The sequence below is a fragment of the Pogona vitticeps genome, chromosome 2, assembly GCF_051106095.1.
Source record: "Pogona vitticeps strain Pit_001003342236 chromosome 2, PviZW2.1, whole genome shotgun sequence".
Taxonomy (NCBI): Eukaryota; Metazoa; Chordata; class Lepidosauria; order Squamata; family Agamidae; genus Pogona; species Pogona vitticeps.
The window spans coordinates 26,328,054-26,354,035 of NC_135784.1; the positions used below are offsets into that span (position 1 = coordinate 26,328,054).

General features: G+C 45.9%; 3 protein-coding genes across 8 annotated transcripts in view; 2 read left to right on the forward strand and 1 right to left on the reverse strand.

Moving 5' to 3' along the window:
• CFB (complement factor B) overlaps window positions 1-1,621 on the forward strand; it is a 47,163-nt gene extending 45,542 nt beyond the window's left edge. The window contains exons 17-18 of the mRNA XM_072988840.2: window positions 532-581; window positions 1,133-1,621. Coding sequence (XP_072844941.2) covers window positions 532-581; window positions 1,133-1,306 — 224 coding nt within the window. The 3' untranslated portion in view covers window positions 1,307-1,621. The remainder of the gene's footprint in view (window positions 1-531; window positions 582-1,132) is intronic.
• A 2,158-nt stretch (window positions 1,622-3,779) lies between these two features.
• NELFE (negative elongation factor complex member E) lies at window positions 3,780-16,846 on the reverse strand. Of its 5 annotated transcripts, none has more exons than XM_020811170.3 (11): window positions 16,633-16,846; window positions 14,727-14,824; window positions 13,510-13,582; window positions 13,141-13,286; window positions 12,967-13,041; window positions 11,791-11,825; window positions 9,497-9,723; window positions 8,556-8,700; window positions 6,651-6,705; window positions 4,719-4,821; window positions 3,780-3,950 (listed from the first exon to the last, which is right to left on the reverse strand). In XM_020811170.3, exons 2-11 carry the CDS (start codon window positions 14,799-14,801, stop codon window positions 3,877-3,879), a joined length of 1,008 nt encoding a protein of 335 aa, XP_020666829.3. In that variant the 5' UTR covers window positions 14,802-14,824; window positions 16,633-16,846; the 3' UTR covers window positions 3,780-3,876. The 5 variants fall into 5 exon arrangements, with proteins under 5 accessions (XP_020666829.3, XP_072844942.2, XP_072844943.2 ...); XM_072988841.2 differs by having other exon boundaries at window positions 9,374-9,723; XM_072988842.2 differs by having other exon boundaries at window positions 9,374-9,723; window positions 16,672-16,822.
• A 357-nt stretch (window positions 16,847-17,203) lies between these two features.
• SKIC2 (SKI2 subunit of superkiller complex) overlaps window positions 17,204-25,982 on the forward strand; it is a 40,811-nt gene continuing 32,032 nt past the window's right edge. Inside the window, exons 1-6 of one of the 2 annotated variants that reach the window (XM_072989029.2) lie at window positions 17,204-17,370; window positions 20,599-20,720; window positions 21,458-21,567; window positions 23,305-23,422; window positions 24,754-24,868; window positions 25,349-25,423. In XM_072989029.2, the coding sequence (XP_072845130.2) occupies window positions 17,352-17,370; window positions 20,599-20,720; window positions 21,458-21,567; window positions 23,305-23,422; window positions 24,754-24,868; window positions 25,349-25,423 (559 nt within the window). In that variant the 5' untranslated portion in view covers window positions 17,204-17,351. Of the gene's footprint in view, window positions 17,545-20,598; window positions 20,721-21,457; window positions 21,568-23,304; window positions 23,423-24,753; window positions 24,869-25,348; window positions 25,424-25,982 lie in introns of both variants that reach the window. The other variant, XM_078388425.1, reaches the window with a different exon arrangement.

Sequence of the window (25,982 nt, forward strand, 5' to 3'; positions counted from 1 at the left end):
ATCTGAGGGCCAAATTCCCTCTTGAAAATGGAATGAGTGAGTGCATGAAATGAAAAAAAGAGCAGAAACATCCTACCAGGCACAGACGTTTCCTGTTCCCTCAGCCTTTTCCTTGTCACCCCCACCCATTTGCTGGATCAAGTGCTCGATGCAATTTGTTTCCCTTCCCAGGGAGGCTTTTATGAGAAGCCCCTTCTCCTAGCCATTGAATTTGAATTGAGCAGGCCGTCGCATTAGTCTTTGTATCAAAAGAGAAACCGGGAGTCTTGCAGCACCCTTCAGACTAACTAGTTTTTGCGTTTCCATAAGCTCTCATGTGCCCAAGCTGTGTCTTTTGAAGAAGGGTGCTTGGACACTGGGAAGCTTATGAAGAATAAAGGCTGGTTTAGTCTTAAAGGTCTACAAGACCTTCTGCTTAGAATTTAAAGAAAATGGGTGAGGAACCGATAGGTTCTGATATGCATTATATGCTTGCATGAAATTTCAGTTCTTTCACATTTTTATTTCTTCCCCCCTTCCTTCTGCTTGTAGGTGATTCTGGTGGCCCCCTTATCATTCAGAACCGGCTGCGTTATGTTCAGGTGAGTAGTTAACGGGACTCCTCAGCCTGATAACAAAAAGAACCAGATTTGTTGCCTTGACTAGAACTGACAGCTCCACGCCTCCTTCCCTTGTATCATTTCTAAGTGAGATTGTGTCCCCCGTGTTTCTACACCTGTATAATATAAGGGCAGCATTCGGTAAAGCAGCAAAAGAGAAAGTTCCCAGCCAAAATTACAGCTTGGCAGACGACAGCAACATTCAAACTAGACTTTACATTTATCACATCTCTTTTGCAGAAGTTCTCCCTCAGGTGGCGTTAGCCTATTATTTTCCCCGCCTACGTATCTTGCATTCAGTGTGCTCTGTTTTGTGATTGGTCACTGGAAGGCAAAGATGGTCTTCATTTGCAAGCCTTTTTGCTGAGATTCATATGAAACCCCGGGAAGGAAACGGGATTAACGGTGTTGTTTGTTTGTAAGGAATGGGTATTCCCTTCCAACGTTTTCACATTTTGCCATTCTGCATAATGATGGTGCTTTTTCCCCCATGGTAGCATCGTGTTTCTCACTCCACCTTCTTTTTCCTGCAGGTGGGGGTGATCAGCTGGGGTGTGGTTGACGTCTGTCAAAAGAGGCTCCCTGCGTGTGACAAAAATATCCGGGTGCAATCGCCCAGCTTTGCCAGGGATTTTCACATCAACATTTTCAAGGTCTTGCCTTGGCTTAAGCAACGGCTGAGTGACGAGGGACTGGACTTCCTGTAGAAGGGCTCCTCCTGGCCCACCCACATCACTTGGCGGAAATGGAACACTCTGTAGACTGACCACATTCCTAACAATTGGGTATAACATTTCCTTGTGGGGAGGAAGAAAAACCTCTGAGTGACATAAATATGTTCATCCGCTTATCTCCAGTTCTGGTGGCTTTTGTGTCACATGGAGAGCTGTGTGTATTCTGCAGATGTCTGGCACAGATGTCCATGTTCTCAGTTTCGTTTGATTCACATCTCCTTTCCATTCATGCCTCAGATCAGCTTCCTGTTACTTTTTTTCCAGTAAAATTTGTGTGCATTTTACAAACGTTTTGTTTCCTCATGTACGTATTTAGGCAAACCCTTGAATGAAGTGTGCTTGTGGGTATTTTTTTCCCCCTCCAATGATTTGTGTTTTAATCACACCTGTTTTTAAATTCGTGCATGGGTTTGTGTGCACTTCATTTCTCTGAATGGCCCACTTCGCCTTGCAAGCTTGTGAATTTTTATCACAAGTTGGAGTTCTTCTCAGAAGTGTTAAGAGCTATCAAATAACTACTTTTGAGACTAGTGAAACCAGGAAATCTCTTTCTGGTTCCATCTGGTGCAGAATTTAGCACCCTCAGAATTTTAACTTTCTCCCAAAGAATTTTTTTTACATTATGTATGGTTAAGCCTGAGGGGAAACGTGTTATTATAATTTTTTTTCACCATTTCAGTAAAGATCTTGTGGGATCTACATTCTTCCTTTTGTGTCTATTCAGGAAAAAAGTTTTACTGTATGTGGCAATAGCTAAATAGCATGACCAAATTGTCATTTATACGAAAGCCGAGGACAGAGCTCAGAATATAGTCACTGCTTCCTTTTATTTTCTTGGCTGTCAATCATGTGCTGTCAATTCTGGCATATGGTGACTCTTTCCAGGGTTTTCTAGGGAGGGAGTACTCAGAAGTGGTTCCCCTTTTCCCTTCTTTTGGGGTGTCCCGAGACTGTGCAGCTTGCCCAAGGTCACCCAGGCTGGCTGTTTTCCCTGGAGGCACAGTGGGGGAATCGAACTCCCAACCTCTGGCTCCACAGTCAGATGCATAAACCACTAAGCTATTCAGCCAGCTCAGCCAATCTCATGGTGAGTTGCTCCTCTAAAAATCTGTCAATTGTTATTATATCCCCCAATGCATTTCCACGGTGAAGACTTTGCATTATGTCCAATCGCCACCATCCATTTTCTTACGTTGGCAGCTCTATCCCAAGGGGCACAGAGGTCTGTGCCATCATGGATGGTGCTCAAGGGAGATCTATCCCTCCATGCAGATCCTGCCAAGGTGGGTAGACCTCCATAGAAGAGGTGGACATCACATCCCACCACACCCCTAGGCTAGTGTGAACCAGGAAATGCATGGCAACCCATCTCTCTCTTCTTTATCCTATGAGATTTCCCTCCTGGGTGTCTCTTGGGAACAGTCATCAGGTGGGAAGCTGTACTCATCCTTTTTCAGCATTCTAAACAAACAGAAATGTCATGCCATATATGAACCTGTCCTATTCTATCAGTCCTTTCCACTGCTTTCATCTATTAGCTAAGCTCAGCCTCTCACCTTGAGTGCAAGGGCACCTGAACCCTGATCTCTTGCTCTCAGGGTTAATAGCTCCGCTGGCCCACATCTCCTTCCACCTGCATCTTTTGCTCGGTTTGCACCAGTCACTGTGTCTAATTCTGGTTGATTCAAGATGACAAAGATAATGGCATCCAACCCAGACTTTAGTAGGGTTGCCTTTTAAGTTTATAAGCTCCAGAACTCCTCAGTAGCATCACCACAACCCTGAGCTGGCTAAGGAGCTACCTGAGCCAAAGACCATGCTTTAAAAAAACAACAAGGCTTACAGGCATGCAGTGGGCGTAGTGATCCATCAGCCGTGAACTGCGGGACTCCAAGACATGGGTGTGTGTCCGAGGAAGTGGACATCTCTGATCCACGAAAGCTTGCAAGCTGTATGATTTCTTCCACGGTCTATAAAGGTATCCCTGAGTCCTGCATTTGTATTGTGTGGTGACCCCATTGCTCTTTTATTCCAATCTGTATATAGTTACGGAGGCATGTATTTTTCTGAGCCTGGGTTAAATTTCAAGGTTCAAGCCTAAGCAGAAGGCTTTCAAGCAGAAGGGACACAGTGATGTCTAGAGATGGGCACGAACCAACACTTTGTCAGTTTGTGTGGGTTCATCCGTCGATCTGACAGATGTTCTGCAGTTCTGAGCCCCGCCTCCTCCAGCAGGCACCCACTCAGAGGCAGTGCCCAGAGGAGGCAGGGAAGGGAAGCCAGGGAGAGCCTCTGATTGGGTGCCTGTTGGAGGAGGCAGGGTTCCGAACTACAGAACACCTGTTGGATCGATGGATGAACCGTCACGAACCACCAAACCAGAAGTTCATGCTAATTTCCAGTGATGTCTGAAGACTGAGCCTAAATAATGGTATCAGCATAAGACTTTAAAAAAAAATTTATTGGAGCATCTTCATCAAACATAGAAAAAGAAAAACAAGCAAATGCATTCCATCACTGCGATGGAGGCGGCCATATAAGGCTCATAAGATATCCTCGCTGTAGGCAACCTGGGAGCGTTTGTCTTGGTAGGAGCCCTTGACACTGTTCTTCACAGCTAGAAAAAAAGAGGGAACTATCCTTTAGTGATCTCGGACAAAGGAAGGCACCGAGCTGCTCTTCTCCCCCCCCCCCCCCGGTTTGATCTCCAAGGAAAATAAAGATATGAACTCCATGCTATTTGTTGATTCCTTTCAGACAGAGGGTGGGAAAGATGGCCCTTAGCATACAGTTGCATCGCAATTCCCATCAGCTCTAAATAGCATAGCTCATGGCAAAGACTTCTGGGAGCTGCAGTCCATCAACATCTGGAGGAAAATACTTTGCTTGCCCTCTACTACAAACAATTCACTGCTACATTTTACCTGCATCTCAGATAAAAGAATGTCTGGAAGACATTCTACAGTATGATCCTTTCAAGGCAGAATGGGGCAAACTTCAGGATTGGGGCACTCGTGGCCTCTTTTTTTATTTTTTTTTATTTTGGTATTTTCTATCTTTTTTTAGGGGGAGGGTTAAAATCCCAAGATCTGTCCATCGGTAGAATTCCCTCAGTGGATATGGACAAGAACCCCCCCCCCTGATTTCTGGGTGCTCTAACAATAATGACTTAGGCTGGGAATTCCTCTCCAGAAAAGCAGCAGGAAAAGAGGAAGACCAAATACGAGATAGACCAATTCCCTAAAGGAAGCCACAGGCTTGAATCTGCAAGCGCTGAGCAGGGAAGTTGAGGACAGGATGTTTTGGAGGTTGCTTGTTCATAGAGTTGCCATTAGTTGGGGGGCGGGGACTTGATGGCACATAACAACTAATAAGGAATATTTACCCAAGGATCCCCATACAGAGTTGCCAATGGCTACATCCAGCATGGGCTGTTTGCGGGCAATGCTGACCTTCAGCTGGACATCTTCCACAACTGTACCATTGAGCTATAAAGAAATATTAAGATAATAAGCACTTTAGTGTGTTATATAAAAAGTCTGGAGATCAGTTCATTGTTGGACATACCCTGTTTCCCCAAAAATAAGACCTAGTATGATTTTTTTCCCCCAGGATGCTCATAACATAAGCCCTACCCCCAAAATAAGCCCCAGTTAAGTGAAACCCTGCCCTCCACCCTTGTGCAGCAATCAGAAGATGATATGACTGTATTTGAATAAATGTAGATGGTTGTACATGAAAAAAAATAAAACATCCCCTGAAAATAAGCCCTAATGCGTTTTTGGGAGCAAAAAAGTAATATAAGACCCCGTCTTACTTTCGGGAAAACACAGCACATGCATGCACTATTTCACGGCTGCCACAGTACTGCTTCAGTAGAAATCACATGCCCAGAAAGAAACCACAGGTTTCAAACATATTATTCTGTATTATTCTATAAATTGCTTATCTTAGCAAGGTTAAGCTGGGCTTGATCTAGTCAGAGAAGAAATCTGTGCTACTCAGGAAGTTTCCTCCCCCTCCCCCTCCCCCGAATGGGCAGGTGGCTACTATCTTAACCATCACCATCATCTTAGAACTGCAGAGCTAGAAGGGATCCTACAGATCATCTAGAATCATGGAGTTGGAAGGGCCCTTATAAGGCCATTGAGTCCAAACCTTTGCTCAAGTAGGAACCCAAATCAAAACAGATCGGACCGATGCTTGTCTAGTCATTTAGTCCAGCCCCTGTCAAGAAGGCATCGTAGGGAATCGAACTCCCAACCTCGGGCTCCACAGCCAGATGCCTAAACCACTGAACTATCCAGCCACCTTTATCTTCCATTCTTCCCAGTGGGTTTCAATCCAGGGAGGCAAAGCTATAAAGATGTTTTTGGATGGCCAGGTTAGGATTGCCCGTCTGCTGGGGGAGGCAGAGCTATCCCTCTTGTGGGTGCTGGGCCTTAAAGGACCAGGCCCAGCTGGACTCGGGTGGCCTCCCCTGTCATGCAAAGGCAGCCAGATGTCTCCTTTTGCCCTATGGTTTCATCCTGCATCCCTGTCAGGCATCTATGCCACACACAAAAAAACCTCCTTAAGGCACCAAGCTGATTCTCCACCTTTATCAGGGCATGAAGAACAGACGCTCACTGGGGTTCTGCCTGGTCCAGAAGAACCACCAATTAGGACAAGTGCTCATTCCATCGTCCACACAGAAGAGGGAGTTATAAGCAAAGTTCAGGTGAACTACAAGGCCTGGTGGGCAGAGGAGAAGCAAAACTCTAAGAAGGTCCTCATGGTGGCACTGCAGTTAAACTGCAGCCCTACAGCCAGGACTTTGCTCACGGCCTGAGTCTGATCCCAACTGGCCCAGGTAGCCGGCTCAGGGTTCAGCCAGCCTTCTATCCTCCTGAGGTTGGTAAATTGAGTACCCAGCTAGCTGAGGGGGGCAATGTATAGCTTGCATAATTAAACCGTATACCACCCAGAGAGTGCTTTAAGCATTATGGGGCAGTATATAAATAGCACACTATTTGCTTTAATACGTATAACCTATTGAGGCTTCAGACTGTTCAGGGGGTATAGAATACTATGTGTGGCTTGTGGTGGTAGCAAAGTGGAACGTGAAATCGTGGAGGAGGGCACAGCTGACTAGCTGGGACAAGGAAAATCAACCTGCCAACCTCCCCCATTTTGTTATAGCCCTGCTTGCATTATGCAACCCACGTGTCCTGAGGAAAAAATTAAAACAAAAAGCATCAGGGAACAGTTCCTCTGCTTGCCAGGCCCGTAGCAAGCAAAGTAGTGAGGGGGGAGAAAAAACAGAGCCCGGTTGTACCTCAGCTACGGCTTGATCTGCCGACTCCATCTTGTCATAGGTGACAAAAGCGCAGCTGAGGGTGTAGGAAAAAGAAAAGGTTCATCATCGCTCTTTGCAATCAACACCCCCCTTCCGTGGATGGAAGGGGAGGTCAATCCCTTAATGGCCCACTTACAACATCACAAACATTACTTATTTATTTTAAAATGTACAGTATATATCACAAGGCACCAGGGTAGGTTACAAAGCTGTATAAAAGAATTTTAACCCATAAGAGATTTAAAACATGCTAAAGGCAAACACAGTACAGTGGTGCCTCGCTTAGCGATCGCTCCGTTGAGCGATGAATTCGCATAGTGAGGGGGTCCGGGCCATCGCTGGAGCGTTCGCTCAGCGATGGCCCCTACGGCGTTTTTTCGGTGTGCGACGATCGCTAAGCGATTCGCTTAGCGATTTTCGCACAACGAAGCGGGGGAGAACAGCTGATTGGCGGTTCCAAAATGGCCGCCGCAACTTTTCGCTTACCGAGGGCGCGAAAATGGCCGCCCCTATGGAGAAGCTTCGCTCAACGGTAAGTTTAGGGCCCATTGGAATGCATTAAACCAAGTTTAATGTGTTTTAATGGATTTTTTTTTGTTCCGTTGAGCGATGTTTCCCATAGCGAGGGTTAATCCAGAACGGATTAACCTCGCTATGCGAGGCACCACTGTACTGTATAAAATTGAAACATTCGTAACATTAAAACCGTGTCACTGAAGCCTGCACAGGCCACGATTCTCAACCCCGGAGGTATCTCATAAATAAGTATGTTTTGATTTGGCACAAAAATGATGCACCAATCAAGCCTCCCCAGGGAGGTCCCTCCACCGTTGGGGTAACAACGGCTTTGCCCCCCCCCGGCCAGGTCTCCACACAACAAACTGTTCTCAATGGTGGGACACGGAAGCGGGTCCCCCCAGCAGATCTTAGCAATTGGGCAGGTTTATATGGGCCGAGGTGCTCCTTCAAATATCCAAGTCTCAAATCGTTTAAGGCTTTAGAAGTCATCATCAACACTCTGAAACGTACTGGGAGCCACTGCAAATAACACAGGCTTTCACGTGGTGTAGAAGACTTCATTAGCCCAAGTTTGACACTCAAGGTTTTTTTTTTTTACCATCTCTGTCTTATGAAGAGTTCTCTTGATTCTGAAACCTTGTCCCATTCGTAATTTATTTTGTGACCCAGCATGGATGTTGTTGTTGTTGTTTAGTCGTGTTCGACTCTTTGTAACCCCATGGACCAGAGTACGCCAGGCTCTCTTGGCCTCCAGGCAAGGCGAGATGATGGTCACCTCAGATGGCACCAGGATGTATAAAAATCGAGGATTTTTTTTAAAAAAGTCAAATTGATTTTAATCACAATTTTTTCTTTAAATCAAGCTGCAAAATCTAATTTTTTTAAAAAAAAATTCAATCATTGGTGTAACAGAATGCTGAATGCTGCCATCAGTACAATCTATGGGTGCCTGCCTGGGTATCAGGAATTCACGACTTGCGATGGTAGGTAAATTGAATGTAAAATGGTGGATGAGGGTACAAGCTGACTAGCAGAACTCCACGCCGCCCCATTTCATGACCATTAATACTGTATATTCAAATCAATTTTATGGACTTTACACCGACCGGGATTCAAATCAATTTCACTGAAATCAAATCCACCCCAGGCGGCACGTTTAATTTACCAGGAGTCATGAAGGAATAAATAAAATAAAATAAAAGAAGGTGGCAGGGTGGGAAAAACAGCCGGGATGTGCTCTGTTTTTACACTGTTGTTGTTCCTTTCCTAGCGGCCTACGCAGGACAGCTTTCCAGCCGATCTCTCTTTGTCTTACGCAACCGTGTTGTGAGGGGGTCCCAAGCCAGCCTCCTTCCCAGCACTTACTTGCGGGGGTTGTCCATAGAGAGATCAATGATGTTGCCGAAGGCCGAGAACGCATTCTGCAGCATGGTCTGGTTCATGTCAGCCCCATACACATATACTGTGTTGCCTTTGCGTGGGGTACGCCTTTCTGGGAACGAATCTGATCCTGAGGGGAAAGAAACGGAGAACAGCACAGCCATAAAAAGACTGGGAATTTCTACCACAGAAAAGCCCAACCAAACCAAGTCAGAGGCTCTCAAAAATGTGCCTTGAAACAAACAGCTCCTGTTCTCTGCCAACAAAACTCGCAGCTTGTTTGCAAAATTCTCAACCTCCGATGCTGACCGCTCGCTCCTCACAGTCTGATCATCGAAGCCTGGAATTTATCCAAAATCGAGGTCATGCAAAATGAATCTGTTACCGTTAATCGGTTAACATTCCCAGTGGAGTTTTAAAAATGCATTAGCACCGAAGAGCATCACGGGTTTCCGATCAACCATAAATGCTGCTTCTTACTTGACTGTTGTTTTGCTGGTCGTTTTTAAACAACGACACCTGGTTTTCTTCAAAACACGCCAACAACTTAGTAGGAGAGGAAATTAATAAATGAACCAAAAAGATGTTCTGAAGCGTTTCACGTCCACCCATCAACTGTGTTTCTTTAACAGTTCAATTTTAACATATCAAGATCAACGCAAAAAACATCCATGTTTTGTGCCCAGTTTTGACGCTCAACTAGCTGGACCCACAAAGGCAAAAAATCAGACTTTAAGATCCACCCAAGAAGCAACAGTGCCCAAGGATTGCACAGAACGAAGATACCCCCCAAAACTGCTTACGGCGGAAACTGCCCTCTCGGTCCCTCTCGCGATCTCGGTCTCGGTCTCTGTCCCGATCTCGATCGCGGTCTCTGTCCCGGTCCCTGCTCCTCTCCCGGCTGCGGTCCCGGTCATAGTGCTTACGGCGGAAACTGCCCTCTCGGTCCCTCTCGCGATCTCGGTCTCGGTCTCTATCCCGATCTCGATCGCGGTCTCTGTCCCGGTCCCTGCTCCTCTCCCGGCTGCGGTCCCGGTCATAATCCCACTCGTAACCACGCAAGTTTTCATTCCAATCTGACTCCTTTTCTGGATCCCTGGCCATTTCGGGATCTTTCTCTTGATCCCGCAGGCGATCGCTGGAGCTCACGAAGCTGGGGGGTGGGAAGCATGCAAAGAGGAACATCAACTCTCCCGTTCTGCCACCGTGAACGCATCTGATCATCTCTGATTCTGGGAATTAAAAGAAGCATTGGAGCCTGGTTGCTCCTTGCATCGGAAGACAAGCACAGCCAAGGAATAGAAGGCATCATATTGGGAAACTGCTACAGTTCCGGGGGTAGAAACCAGGATTTGCCTGTAGAAGGCCTAGGGTTCAACCCCAGCATTTCCAGATAGCATCCGGCCTGAAAAAGCCCTCCTGACTACTAAACATGTTAAGCCAAATAATTCCTACGATTCGTCTGATCTCACTTGGAAACTAAGGAGTCAACTGTCCAGAGAATACAGTAGTTCACAGCATGTTCTAGATCAGTGGACTACAACTCCCAGAAATCCCGGGCAGGATAGCTAGTGGTGAAAGCATCTGGGACCTGTAGTCTAAGAACACCTGGGTTACCCAAGTGGGGAACGACTGCCCCAGATGTTTCAGAGTTCAGCTCCCAGAAGCCTTAGCCCGTACGGCCCAGGGACAGAGATTCTGGGAGGTGCCATCCAAAACATCTGGCGGGCCAAACATTGAGGAACACGGATACAGAGTAGGCGGTTTGCCTACACTGAGGTTGGTCTCTAAAGCAACCGGTACGACATGGGCTACCTGCCCCTAAACAATCCAGCATGCATCATACTTTTGTGAGCCGCCCAGAGTAGACTATGTCTAGATGGGCGGCATATAAATGCAATAAATAAATAAATAAATAAATAAAATCATCCCTTGGCTTGGCCGAGGATGATGTAGATCAGATATGCTGGCAGTTTTTAGCTCTAAATGCCAACACATTTGCCAGCTTCTCGCCTATAAAACTTGCTCCAAGGTTTATTGGTAACAACATGCTGTGTCTCTTTGCCCATTCTTGTCTAACCCTGCCTTAGGCTGAAATATTCAAAATAGTTAAAGCTCCCCAAACGCCAGGATCTTTGATATACTTCTGTCTTAAATGGCCACAGTTAACCCCATAACCCCAACCCTGTCTCTACTTTGTGGATTTCATTTCCCTCCAATCTTGCAACTGATTTCCTTCTCACAACTGGGTGTGAACAGATCTACACCAACGGCTCCCGATCTTGGTTTCTTAGGTGCTCCTGGACTACAACTCCCAGAAATCCTGGCCAGCAGCATAGCTAGTGGTGAAGGCTTCTGGGGAGTTTTAGTCCAAGAACATCCGGGGACCCAAGGTTAGGGAAAAAAAAGTCCTATACAGTAGGATCCCCATTATCCGCGGGGATCCATTCCATGATCTACCGTGAATGTCTGAAATCATGGATAGTACTGAACCCTGCATACAGCATACAAGGGGGTAGGAGAAAAGCCACAAGGTGGTGGGGCAAACTTCACAAAGTCTATCCCATTGTATTTAGTATATAGGGCTATGGTAAATCACAGATACCAATCCCGCAGATACAGGGATCCGACTGTACACCACAAGCATCCATCTAGCAGATACTGGTCAGATCACAGCTGTTCCTCACATCTGACGAAATGGGCTCTAGCCCTAAAGGCTCATGCCATTATACAACTGGTCACTCTTTAGGATACAAGATTTTTCTTTGTTTTTAAAACACCATCACGTTAAAATATATATATATATACCCAAGGAGTTCACTTAAACCAGTGGGAGATTTCTATCGCCAGCCTGAATGCTTTACTTTAAACCAGGAATAAGAGCTTATGGCCTTACAGATGTTGCTGGATCATAGTTCCCCTTGTCCCCAACAACTGGTTAGGCTCGCTAGGCATGATGGGAAATGCATTCCGACAATATCTTAAAGGTCATGTAGCGCTCCTTCCCATCCTAAGCAAATAAAGAGAGACCCTTGTGCTCAAATCTGGATGGCGACAAAAACAGGGGCCCATCACACACTTCCTCCCAAAGGGGACTTAAACCGATGTAATCCAGTCACTCCCTGTTATAATCCGCCCCCCCCCCGAGACCTGGCCAGGTGGTGTGTTTCCATTTCAGAGCAGAAGGATGGATTTTTACGGTTTTACAATCAGAACTAACCTTTCATAGAGACTCTTCCTCTGGGGGCGCCGTGCCTAAAACAGATATTTAAAAAAACAAAACAGAACAGGTAAGTCAGGAAGGAGAAATTGAACTATAACCATCACCGAGCAACCTCTGTGTTGAACCAAGGGCATCTGCTGATCCATACACTCCCACTTCCCCTTTATTTTCCCCAAAGCTCTTCCATTTAGCCGCCTACCTCAATCTTGTGCTTTCCAGGTGGCTGATCCACCCGATCAGATCGCGCTGAAACTGTGGATAGTACTGAACTCTTACCTACAGCATACAAAAAGGTGGGACGACGGCTACAGGGTGGAGGGGCAAACGCCACAAAGTCCGCCCCCTTGGCTGTCGTACGTATGGGATGATGAGTGGCTTTACTTCAATCTACCTCAAGGAGATAAAGCGAAAGACTGCTGCCTCGCAGGACCTAGATTTCCTTTACCTCTCTATTGTAAAATTGTGTATTACACATTCTAAGCCATTTGGCTCAAAAGGTTTCCCAATTCCATTCAAGAGAGCAACAGCCAATTTCCCTCGTTTGGGAAGCCCTGAGCGCCCATCTCCCAGTTGCCATTGGAGTGTATGACGGGGATTTTTCTGTGGATTTTAACTTTTAAAAAGAAAAATATGTTAGAAATAGGGGACAAGCCGCAAGTGTCCTCCGTCAAGTTCCATTAGTGGACGACATGTGTGGCCTTGGATCTCTGGAAGTTACCCACCCCTGCTTTACATCATTCTGTCATCAATCCTAAATTTTCAAAGAATTAAACGTGTGACAAAATGCCGAACGAGTCAGTTTCCAAATCTTGCAACAAGTGACAGGAAGAGATTATTTTTCAAAAGGCCACTACAAGTCCCAGAAATAATTAACTTTAAAAAGTAACTTTGGTACCTAGCTTTGGGGCCCCAGATGTTCTTGGACCACAACTCCCACAAATCCTAGCCAGCACAACTAGTGGTGAAGACTTCTGGGAGTTGTAGTCCAAGAACATCTGGGGACCACAGGTTGAGAGTCACTGGTCAAGGCTCTGGAAACCTCCTAAAAGTGAGAGGCCCCCCTAGAACATTCCCGGGGTACCGTAAATGGGAGAATCACAGAGACAATTCCTTTTCACCCTCAAAGAATCCAGTTGATCTCCCTTCCCAATCTGGAAACTCAAATTCCGGTACCTCTTGGGAATCGTCATCTGCCGAGATGCTTCGCTGAAAAGGCTGGAAAGTTGGGGCCGGTCCTTTTTCAGGATCCTAAAGACAGAAAGAGGTTAACAGCAGGTTGGGAAACGAACCGTCCCCGATACGCTGATACGGCCTGAGGCGGCAGCTCTGCCCGCCGGCTCAGCTTACTTTCAGCTTCCCCTCCAGAGTGCGAGAGCGTTTGAATCCCGAATTCTTGTTCTCCGCTTTAATGGCGCTAATGGCTCCCGTTTTCACCAGCATCTTGGCCTGCTCTGTGGCCGTGGCCGTATCCACAACGGGCTGGTCTGAGATGGCTGAGGGACGAAAAGAGAAAGAAAGAAACAGAAAGAAACAGAGGTTACGACCTGGAGCTTGGAAAAGTTACATTTTTGGAAAATACTTCCAACTCCCAGAATCTGTTTTTTTCTCTCTTCAGAAATCTGCAAGCTGGAATTGTTCTCAAAAAAGTAACTTCCCCAAAGTAACTACCACACCCTGCTCCACCTCACCCTACTCTTCCATGGAGGCCTAACTCACATCGTTTAATTCCTCCTTGGTTGACTTGACTTGTTGAACTCTGTTGTTTCTTCAAGGCCATGAGGGCTTTTTTCTATAAAGAAAAAGGAGAGGAAATCATTCATTCATTCCTTTTGTATACCTCCTGATTTAGTGACATGCACTACTTCGGGCAGTTAACAATAATATAAAATAACCCTCCCAACCAAACTTCTAAATCCAAATCCCCCAAATCAAACCCGAATCCAAGACAAAATACACTGATGACAATCAAGGTGACACAGTGCCCACAATTACTCTCTGTGTGCGTGTGTGTGGAAATATCTCTAGCCCTCAAAGAGTTTGACTTTAAACAAGACTGGAAAGGAAGGGATCTGCTGGATCTCTACCAGAAGCCCATCCCAAAGAGACGGGGCCACTACCAAGAAGGGTCGGTTCCTCATGAAACCTCCTTCGCCTCCTTTGGTATGGCCACCCGTAAGAGAGTTGGCCTGGGTGGATGGGGTGGCACAGGCGGATGTTCTTCAGGGAAGGCGCTCAGACAGATAATGGGGACAAAGAGTATTAGTTAGGGATGCTCCGAGCAGTTTCCAAAATCTATTTCCATCAGAAAAAAATTATTTCTTCACTTCTAACAAAACATATGAAAAGATCTTGGATCGAACCATTGACACCTCCCCAGTGAAAAAGGTCACACAGGTAGAATGAACAACTCACCCTTCTGGAACCCCCACATCTTTTGGGATTACAGTTCCCATCACCCTGGACCATCATGTGTGCTGGCCATACTCCCAACAAAACCTTCATCTGCTTCCCTTCCCTACTTCAAAGGGCTCTTTGGTACTGTCCCTGCTCTAGCCTCTTACAGTATGATAGAGAGGTGCTGAGTTCTAGCAGCAGTGGCATTATCCTCAGGTTGGGGCTGGGGAGTTGGCATTGCATTTTCCCAGTCCCTGGAAGTGGCTGACTCCTGTCTTTGAGACAGCTCGGGGGCTCAAGCCTCTAGTTTTGGAGCCAGAGGTTGTGAGTTCGATTCCCCACTACGCCTCTCTGACAGGGGCAGAACTATAGGTCCCTTCCAGCCCAGCAGTTCTAAGATGATGATGATGATTATTATTTGCAGACAATAACAACGTGGACTGGGCAGGAGGGCAGCTTCGTAAGTGCCCTCAGATTCCCTCACTCGGAGTGGCCGGATGGCAGTAGTATCTGCTTCTGATGATGGCAGACAAACTGACCTTCTTTTTGAGTTTTGCAAATTTCTTCTGCAGAGCTTCTTCTTCCTCCGTCAGTCCCGGCGGCAAGACAATCATGGTGGCTGGACAAAGTCAACTCTCTGGAAGAAGAAGAAAAAAAAGAAGTCTATCAATTAATGTTCAATTAATGCTCATTGGGTCAAGTTATCCATACATCTCTAGGTATATAATTTTGTGTGATTCCCATGTCGGCTGGAAGGATGATGACTGTTGTATTTCCACATCCTCGGAAGGTATCAGCTTGGAGAAGGCTGCTCCGGTTTTTTATACAATGAAGTGGATTTTGAACTGCTTGTTGTATTCCCCACCACCACCACATCTATTTTGATTTTGAACATAGTTCCATCCAAACCACCCCGCAATTTGTTTAGCTACAGTTCTTCTCCGTTCTGTTTCTCTTTCCCATTTAATATACTTCACATGCATTACACTTGAACTACAGCCATCTTCAACTGCTTCTGTCTTTTGTATAGTGGCTTTTGTTGAGATCAAGTTTCCCTGCCTTACAGGAGAACCGAGAAGACACAGCATGATACAATGCACATTCTCAAAGCCAATATCAGTCAGTCTTTCCTCCCATACTACTATATTTAACACCTCAAGGAAGCCACCTCAAGTTCGAGCCCATCTGCGTTAGCTCCGGGTGCCTTTTTGCACCAGATTCATGGAATCAGTTTTAACATACAAAGTCTTAACGGTTCGGAGCCTCGTTATATGTCAGAATGCCTCTGTTTAAGAACTTTTACTCACCCTACCAGATCTTCTCAAACCTCCTTATTGCAGGTGGTCACTCCTAGAGAAACTTCGAAGGTTTCTACAAGGAACCAAGCCTTCCCAACTGTGGATTGTTCCTTATGGAATAGGCTTCCTCTGGAGGTGGGTCACGCCCTGTCACGGCACACCTGAGATGTTAGCAAGATTCAGCTCTACCTCCATCACTAATTCCTTTGATTGCTGTGTTTGGGTTTTAGAATTTAAATTTTTGTCTGATGGTGCGATTTGTTTTTCTTTTAAAATCTACTTTACTCTTGGGAATTTGGAGGCAGATAAATTATGTCTGTTGCTAACTACCCTGCATAATGTTTTGCACTGAGGAGAGCAGGATACAATAAATAAATACATTTCTTGGGCTGCTTCCTTTTGACCCAATACCACAAACTTGATGAGGATACCATTCAATGTGTGGCTTTACTAAGTAACTTTCTCAATGTCTTTCTATCCCTTTTGGGCCTACAGGCCCTCACTCTGTGTGACATGTCAAGGGATCACCCGTGGCTCCTTTTTGCCCCCCCCCCAGGTTCTCTGGCCAAATATTTTTGTCATAGCCCTAGGGGACACCTCCATGCCATGGGCGGGCATAGAGCAAGCCTAGATTTACCTGGCAGACTTCTGAATGATCTGCACATTAATACTACTACCTCAGGCTCTCAACAACTGTTGAAGACAACCAACAAAATTTACTTTTTACCCTCCAGCCCTAAACTATATTTTTCAACAGGAGACTTTTTTTTAGCACAAAGAGAAATAGATTTGGGTGGGAAAGGACAGGGTGGCTGGGTTCAGTTCCTAGACTTTAAAAAAAAAAGCAAATTCCTGGCCTCCCAAATGCTTTCATTCCAAATGTAACTCTTTTGCACCGGGTTCCAAACGGTGGAATAAAAATAAGGAAAACCTTGAACAGACCCACGATCGTCAAGGGCATCCACCCCTTTCACTGCAGCTATTATGAACCCCCCCCCCACCCGCATCTCCCCATCTCAAGACAATACAGGTCTCTGAGACCCCCCCCTTCCGACAATGCAACAGGCCCTCTGACCCGGGAGACACACGCCAAGTGCTCTGCCCGGGAATACGGCCAACCTCTCCCAGGAGGCACCGCGGTTCATACCCAGAGATATATCGAGATGCACACTTTCTCCCCACGCACCACCGATTCCTGCTTCGGGTCTTCCGCCTCGTCTCCCCTTCCCGGGACAAACGCGCAGGAGCAAAAAAGGGAGCCCCCGAGGAGGCGGGCATGCCGATTTGCATAAACTGCCTAGCAACGTGAAGCCGATTGGGTGGAGGGGAGAAAGGAAGCTGAGCGGGCGAGCACAAGGCGCGCGAGGATATCTTTAAAAAAAGCCGTGCGGGAGAGCGATTCTTATTTACATAGGAGCCCTTCATTGGCTGAATTGCGAAGAAGAACAGACACTTTCGAACTGCATGGGCGGAGTCCAATTTTTTTTCTATTTTCAGAGCCAGCCACTCATTGGCTGGCTCTGCCTTATGGAAATACAGCAATATGCTTTATATTTGCATATGGCACTTTCATTGGGCATGAGCTATGAATCAATTTCCTTTACAAAAAATTCACCCTATCAACGCCCGTTTTTGCTACCGGTACGTTTCCCCTCCCCATTTACAACTCACCAATCCAATGCAAGACTGTGTCTTTCACTTCCGCTTTTCCGGGAGGACCAACGCCAGCTACTTCCGCCCGGGCTAGAAGGATGACTTTGCCCACGCGTTCCACGTCTTCGACTTCCGCCCTTAGCTTGTTGGCAAGGTGAGAGCACTTCCGGATTAAGGGACGCCTTCTGCTCGGTGTAAACCGTGGCGGCTGGGATGGAGCTGGAGAGGATCGGTAAGCGGGAGGGAAGCCGTTCAGCCCGAGTCTGGCTGGGGAGGGCGTTGTTTATTCGGATCCAGAACTACTAAATGGAGGCCTCCCTTTAGTGTGGACGGAGAATAAATAAGGATTAGCCTCCAATCCCTCGTTCCTCCTTGCCAGCCTCTAATGCTGGTGTTGGTCGTTATGGTATCTATTCATGTTTTTTGGGTAATTTTAACCGTGTTTCAAAAAATGGACCCTTTGGTCGGTATAGAAATTGGACCAACAAACAAGTAAATCAATACTCGAAAATTGCCTTTCATTATAAGCCACCTTGGGTGCTGTTCAAGGAGACAGGCAGGGTAAAAAATATTTTAAATTAAATGATCTTTCAATAAAAAGCTTCTCGGGACGAAAGTGTTAGACCATAAAAACATTAAAAACACATTCCCTAAAATGAGAATTGTGAATGATGATGATGAAGAAGAAGAGGAAGATGATGATGATGATGATAATAATAATAATAATACTGTAATAATAATAATGTGTAGCACTGTGAGGTAGTATATAGTGATGTGTATGGTAATGTTATATCATAGACAGTAATTTTATTTTCTAGTTATGTATTCATTATTTATTTGATTTATTTGATTTATATCCCGTCCATCTGGTCTATACGACCCCTCTAGGCGGCTTCCAATATAACATATGTTATGCAGGAACATATCTATTGCTTTGTGGCTAGAACGTTTTTACTAAAGAACAAGGCTCTGAGCTGGGAAAGCAACTGATAAATCAATTTTTATTGGGTAGTGGGACAAGATTGTTTCTATCTCATTTCTACGTTCTATGAGGAAGCTGGAGGTAGACCAGCCTTGTGAGGGGGAACATGGTGTGTGTGTGTTGTTGCTATTAATAATAATACAGAATATGCTGCCGACTTATACTTCTTTGCCTGCCTTGTTTTGGTTGCAATATGCTTGTCATTTAAAAAGAGAGAGGTGATGAAAGAGGAAAAGAGAGAGAGCCAGGAAGTTTACTTTTGCCAAGGTTTGGATGTGGGAGTTTCTGTGTCTTGAGGCAAAATGACCAGTCTTGCCTACAAGATGCGAAGCCGCAAGCTGATCGTGGGGAATTATTTATAAGGCCTCAATGCTGGCCAATATGGGTGGCAGATTAGATGAAAGGATCAGACAGAATTAAGATGTGTGCTTTGGGGAGAGAAGCAATATAATACTTGTTCAGTTCTTTTTAATATGTGTATACTTACCGTTTTGAACTTCTAAATCTTGTCTTTTTAATGATGTAAGCCACTGGTTCTTAACCTTTGTTACTCAGATATTTTTGGACTGCAACTCCCAGAAGCCTTCACCACCAGCTGTGCTGGCTGGGGTTTCTGGGAGTTGCGGTTCAAAAACACCTGAGTAACAAAGGTTAAGAACCACTGCCACTTTAGCTCCTTTTAAGGAGAAAGACAGGGTAAACATATTTTTAATGAATAAATATGCATGAAATCCTGTCTCACAGAGACCCAAGCCTTTTGTTATTAGTAAAGAGAAATGGAAGGTCGTCCAGAGGAGAATGGACTGTTAACTCCTACCACCCGCAGTATTGACTGTGATGGTTTGAGCTCATGGGATTTGTAGTCCAGCAACCTCTGGTGTGATTCCTCCTGTATATGGTAACACACAGGCAAATTCCTTTTCGTAGATTGCACTTGAAATCCCAAGACCCTTCTAAATTTCTGGTCTGGCCAGATCCAAGTGATTTTGCTACCTGAGGCAAAGGGCAATGCAGAAGCTGACTGGCATGGCTGTCAAATCTTGCTTCAGCACTGTCGATGGGACAGTACCCTCCCCAGCCACCGTAGGGAGCAGGTTGGCTTGGGGGCCACTAGGCGGGCCCGATGGCTCACCCAGTTATGACGTCTCCCTACCCTTCGGCATTTGCCGCCTGAGCTTTCTCAACTCTGCCAGGCAGTGGACCAGAATTCCCCACTGTGGCCTACGCACTTCAGCACTTGCAGCTGCCTATTTCCCCTCCATACCTCCTTCGGACTTCAGTATCTTCTTGAGGACTTAGTAGAAAGGATAGGAAAATCAGGACAGTGTCCCTTTTAAGAACTTTGCTTAGGTAGCTTTCATCAGTGAAGGCTCATTCATTGGTACAACGGTTCCCAACCTTGGGTAACCCCGGTGTTCTTGGACTGCAACTCCCAGAAGCCTTGACCACCATCTATGCTGCCTGGGGTTTCTGGGAGTTGCAGTCCAAGAACACCTGGGTTGCCCAAGGTTGTGAACCACTGCATGAAGAAAAAAAGGGGGGGTCCTAGCCCATCTTAGGATGGGCCAGCACCCTCCACCATCCCTCTCACCAGATCTGTGTGTGAGAGAGAACTGGAGAAGAAAATGGGGGTGGGGTAGGGAGATGGATTCAAAGTCAGATTTAGGTTAAATGTCAGGATAAACTTCTTAATTGTCAGAGCAAAATGGAACCAATGACCTTGGGAGGTGGGGAGCACTCCAGTGCTGGAGGCATTCAAGAGAAAATTGGACAGCCATCTGCTGGATTTGCTTTGATTTTGGTTCCTGCTTTGAGCAGGGGGTTGGACTCGATGGCCTTATTCTATGATTCTAATTGATTCTCGTGCCTTCTTCCCCATCAAGCCCAAAGGCACCGAGTAGCTCTAGTTGCAACCATTTTGCTTACTTTTTGGCACATGCATTGACTTTTTTCTCCCCTCCCTCTCTTTCTGCCTATTTCAGGTGTGGTTTAAAAGTGCTGCTGATAGCTTTCTGGTTGTAGCACAAGGATTTTTTTTTAACTGCTTCAGTACCACTGTTTTTGCCTGAGATCCGGGAAGGAAGTGGTCACTTCACAAAATTCTCTTCGTTCAATAGTTGTTCCAGGTTCTTTCAGGAAGGGAACTGGCCGTCTGCCCCATGCTTTCCATTATAATGAAACCTGCTCGGAAGCACATCGTTTAACTTGACTTGACTTGAAGCCTTACAGCAAGGGGGCCCTTTCTAGTGCTTGGGAGAATCGTTTCTTGGACTGCAATTCCCATGATCCCTCCTAGTTCGGATGGCTGATGGCCTTGCAGGGTTGGTGGATTCTAGGAACTGTAGTCCAAAATAGAAACTTCTCCCAAGCTCTGATTTGTCCTGAATAACAACCAAGGGACACCCTGATGGGTCCAGGGGACAATGCCTGAAAAAGTAGCTGTGAAACTTAACGTTTCTTCTTTTTCCCTCCCTCAAGCACTGCCCCCCAGGAAACCTCTGGATCTGCCCCTCTCCATTCTAGAAGTTGGATGTGCTGGTCGGTTTGAGCTCATCACACATGAGAAGGAGCCCGATGGGGATGGATTTCCCATCACTACGGTAAGAACAAGATTTCCCAACAGGAGGAGGCAACAGTCAACAGTCAACACCCATTTTTGTTTAGACATTATCTGAACAAACTCCAAAATCCTTAAGATGATTTTTAAATTCCCAAACACTAACTGTATATAATTGAACGGATCTTCTACAGATATGAGGGTCCTACTGAATAGGCCAGCGGTTAGGCTCTTGTTACATTCTCCCTGCCCCCTCCCCTTGAAAAAATCCCTGCTCATTAGAGCAAACTACAGTGGTGCCTCACTTAACAGGCACCCCGTTTAATGACGAATCTGCATAGTGACAAAGATTTTGCAATCGCAAAAGCAATCGCATTGCGATGTTTTAAATAGGAAAAAATCACTTTGCGGTGATCGGTACGCTGTTTCGCTTACTGATTATAGCATAGCGATGTTTTTTTAACAGCTGATCGGCGGTTCCAAAATGGCCGCTGGGTAAAAAAAATGGCCGCCCGCTGTGTTTTCGCACCGATTACTTGCTTACCGGGCAGCGAAAATGGCTGCCGTATGGAGGATTTTCACTTAAAGGTGAGTTTTTTGCCCATAGGAACGCATTAAATGGGTTTTTTATTTCCGCATAACGACAAAATTGCTTTGCAGCGATTTTTGCTGCACGGATTATCGTCGCTATGCGGGGCACCACTGTATATCGTTTGTAACTTGTGGCTTCCGAAATAGAGTAATCTGTGGCTCTGTCACCTCTTTTGCCTGTTTCTACAGTTGCCACATGGCTTGCCCCCTTATGCTGAGGATCTGGCATCCGAACTGGAACAGCAGTTTCTTAACAGCCCCGAGTGGCTTCCCATCCATCACTTCGAAAGGTCTCACAGGTGAGGTTGCCAGCATCAAGTTGGGTTTGGTTGTGAAGGACTTTGGAAAGCATTAATAGGGACTTGAGTGGCTGGACTCGCTGTCAAGTCAGACTTAAGTTGCACCAGTGACTCAATTTGGACTCCACTCAGAGTTTGTTTGTTTGGTTTTTTTTGAAATGATACAGATTTGATCTGTAACCCACCCACCCCACCCTTTTTTTCTGAGGGAAAAGGCTTGTTTTTAATAGGGACTCAGGACTTGGTACCAAGACTTTGGACTCTGAACTAGAACCCAAAGACTTGCCAACATCCTTGTTGAAAAGATTTTTCAATAAGGAAGATCAGAAAACTTCCCTTTTCATGGGAAGTTTTCCGATCTTCACTGGGAGGTCAACCCCCCAAGTCAAAGAGGATCTGCAATATATGTGTATAGCACGTTGAGACCACTTACAACTACTGCAGCTTCATTCCTGAAACTTAGAATTCTCTCCTGCAGTGCTGTGTCCAGATCAGTGTTTAATCAATTTAGACTGATTGCCAGTTGTGTCTATATGGTGGGTCCCTGATGATGTCAGTATGGGTGCTGGTGATTTTCAAGATCGACTGCTATAATACTCTCTACAGGGGCTGCGCTTGAGGCTGAATCAGAGATTGCAGTGGGGGCAGAATGCAGCGGCCAAAGTGGTGACAGGTGTGAACAAGTTGGATGGCATCTCTCCAGTCCTCTCCAGTTCCCCTGCATTGGCCTCGTGTTGCTCTCTGGGCCAGATTGAAGATTCTAGTGCTAGCCTGTAAAGCCCTTAACGGTTTGGGGGCCCTTTATTGGTCCGAGCATCTTTCCCTAAGAACATCACCCCGTATCCCCTGTTGTTCACAGGCTTCACTTCCTTGGGTCTCCAGGCCAAGGGAGGCAAAGAAGATGGTCACCAGAAATCTATAACTTCTCGGTCATGGCCCCTTCTCGTTGGAACAGGCTCCCAGTACAAGTCCGTCGGACCCCCTCTCTGTCCTCTTTTAAGAGGATGCTGAAGACGGTCCTCTTTCAAGAGGTGTTCAGGGATGTCTTCCCTTCGGTCCACTTTTTTTGTTGGTTTGCTCCTGCCATCTTTGGGGATTTTTATGGTATAGGTCTCATATTGATGTTTAATGTTGGGGTGAGGTGGATAGGTTCATGGTTTGCCTCTGCGTTTATAGTTTTTTAAGTCTGTTTTGTAAACTGCTTAGAATAGTGCTCTGTAATAAATAAATAAATACATGCGGGGGAGTTGGTTAGAACCGTCTAGGGGGAATACGAAGTGCTGTATCCCAGGATAAATCCTTGTGTTCTCTGGCGTGGAGCCATACGGTATCAAGTGGTATCAAACTGCTTTGACTGTGCAGAGTAGATGTGCTCAAAATCTCTGCTCCCCAGATGAGTAAAGCAGGATGCAACTCCTGATGAGCTCCTTGATGGCTTGGGAGGTGTGTGTGTGTGTGTGTGTGTGTGTGTGTGTGTTCTGTGCCCTTAGAACAGACGTGTGTGTGTGTGTGTGTTCTGTGCCCTTAGAACAGACTTATAGTGACCCTAATTGGGCTTTCAAGGTAAGTGAGATATTTAAGGAGTGGTTCTACCAAATCCATTCCTCTAGTGACTATGTCAGAGCACGGATTAGAACCCTGTTCTCCAGAGTCCTAGTCCATCATTCTGTCCACTACACCACACTGGGAATGTGTGTAGGAAATGACTTTTTAACGCTGCCTGCTTTCTCACGCAAGGGTCTGGCCCCGAGAGAAAGACGTCCAGTCCCTTTTCCAAGTGGACATCACACCGGTGCACTCCACACTTCAGGCGGATCGCAATCCTACCACGGGCGAGCTTCTCGGTTTCAAAGAGGTAAGGAATTGTCCTTCGCCGGCACCCCACCCCCGTTCCTCTCAGAATAGCCGTTTGAGTAGCAAGTAGTAAGGATGCGTGGAGTTGATGGTTTGGGCTTCAATAGGGAAAAAGTAAAGTTGGAAGGTCATCATTTTGCTATTGCTGAGAGAGGAAAGCTTGTCAGGTCGCACCTGTGCATTTTCAAAAATTGAACCTCTGTTATTGTCAAAAATCAACACTCAAAGTAGCAGACCCTAATAATATTTACACAAAAGCAAAAAACATAAACTGAGCAGAAGCTCATGAGTAAAACACCTGAGAGCATCCAGTCAGTTAAGATTTCCTTTGACAGCGAATTAACTTAAAGGCACATCTTTGGACATCGCTTGAGTTCACCAGGTTCTGGTGCAGACCTCACTCTGTTGACCCCTGCTGGTGGGAGGGAGGATTACAAGGTTAGGTAGCACTTGAACATTTTCCTCCACAGGCAAGGTCTGGTTGTTGCCATGCATTGTCTGTCAGTCTGTAAAAAGGAGCAAGGGATTGTGTCCTTTTCAGTGCTAGGCTGCAGCTTCCATTACCTTTGGATATCCTGGCTGGGAACTCTGGCCCACCTACATCTGACAGGCCTCGTGTTCTTAACCGCAGCCTATAAGTATGTAAAACTTCCTGGAAGAAACCAATAGTTTCACACAAACCCCCCCCCCCGCTACACTAGCTCCGCTGGCTGCCAGTCCGTTTCCAGGCTGAATTCAAAGCGTTGGTTCTAACCTATAAAGTCCTAAATGGCTTGTCTCCAAGCTGTCTCAAGGACCACTTCTCTCTTGATGTGAGCCTGCCCAAACTTTAGGATCATCTAGAGAGGCCCTTCTCTCAGTCCTGCCACCTTCACAGGCTTGTTTGGGGGGGGGGGGCGACACAGGAGAGAGCCTTCTCTGTTGCTGCTCCCAGACTCTGGAACTCCCTCCCACTAGAGGCCTTCAGGGCCTCCCTCTTTGCTGTCCTTCCACAAGAAGGCAAGCTTTCACTGAGTGACTGGCTGCTGGAGTGGTTTTTTTTTAATGGATGCTAATGCATTCCTGCTTTGAATGTGCTTTGAGATTGCTTATGGTTTTTTGTATGGTATTTGATTCTGTTTAATATTTGTATACTCATTGTTGGTAGCTTTTAATATTTTCTTTTAATGATGTAAGCCGCCTTGGGTCCTTTTATGAAGAAAGGTGAGGTAAAAAAACACAATAAATAAATAAATAAATAAATAAATAAATAAATAAATAAATAAATAAATAAATAAATAAATAAATAAATAAATGGTGATCTTTGTCTCTCTTGTGCTACCTTAATGCCAGGCCCTTGTAGACAACATGGGGCTTTCAGCCAAGAATTCACTTTCCTTTCAACGAGCCCCTGGTCCCCCAGCCGAGGCTCTGCGAGGCAGCGCCACCAATTATCCTTTCTGGCCAGGTATGGGTCTCCTATCCTCCTTCCTTTGGGGCTCTCGGAGTTACGGGTATAATAACGTGGGAAGGAAGTGAAGCACGGATGAGCTTGGGAATGAGAGCTGATTGCCCATTCTTTCCAAAATGGTGGTGATGGGGGTTTGGACAAAATATATTGATTTGCGCATGACTTACGTGTGCTCTTTGTACCTTATTGGTGCTAGTGTGTGAAATTCTTTGTTTCATGTTTCGTTTTTAATATTTGTTCAATTATTTTTAATATTTGTATATTTACTGTTTTTGCACTTTAAGCTGCCTTGGGTCCGGTCTTATCGAAGGAGAAAGGCAGAGTGAAAACAATATTTCAGTATTTTAAATAACTAAATAAATAGTAAATTCTGGCCCATTTATATAGTTCGGTTGCAGAATTTGAGTCTTTGGGTTTCGGAATTCCTACCGCACACTTAGCCATTCACGGCCCGGTGTTTTACCTCAACCCTTGCAGGTGGGATGGATGAACCCAGCCTGGAGCAGATCAAGGCTCAAGAAGACTTGGAGGAGGACATTGATTTTGAGAAAGGTAATTTAACTTCTTTAGGCATGTGCTCGTTCTGCCACAGGTCCTCCACAAGACTCTTTGTGAACTCTGTGTGTGTGTGTGTGTGTGTGTGTGTGTCAGACAGGAGGTGCTAGGAAAAGAGTGAGGAGAGTGGAACGATTCTGGGTGAATGGCACAGGCAGCTGAATTATCAGTCTGTATTAGAGGGCCAGGGTTAGTGATGCTCAAATGGCTATCCAAATAGCCTTTCGTTGAACTTAGGACAGAGGTTATAAGGGTTGTACATGGTTGGGCGTAGATGGGGAATTGAGATTGACTGCAAATTATTCGCTATATGAGTTTCCTTTTGTTCGTGTATTGGAAGCCTTTCCATGCCTTCTGCAACTGCCAGTGGCTGATCTGTGCCTGGTTGGCTCCGCTTTCCGGTTCAAAGAAATGCAAGCCACTTGCCCTAACTGCTTGGTTGGCACACTGGAGGGCCAGTTGAAAGTGGGTACTTCCAGGATCAAGGAGGGCCGCTTTGTGCCAGGTGACATTTCGGGGTGGAGTGGCACCGTGCATCAGAGCCGCGGCTGTCTCC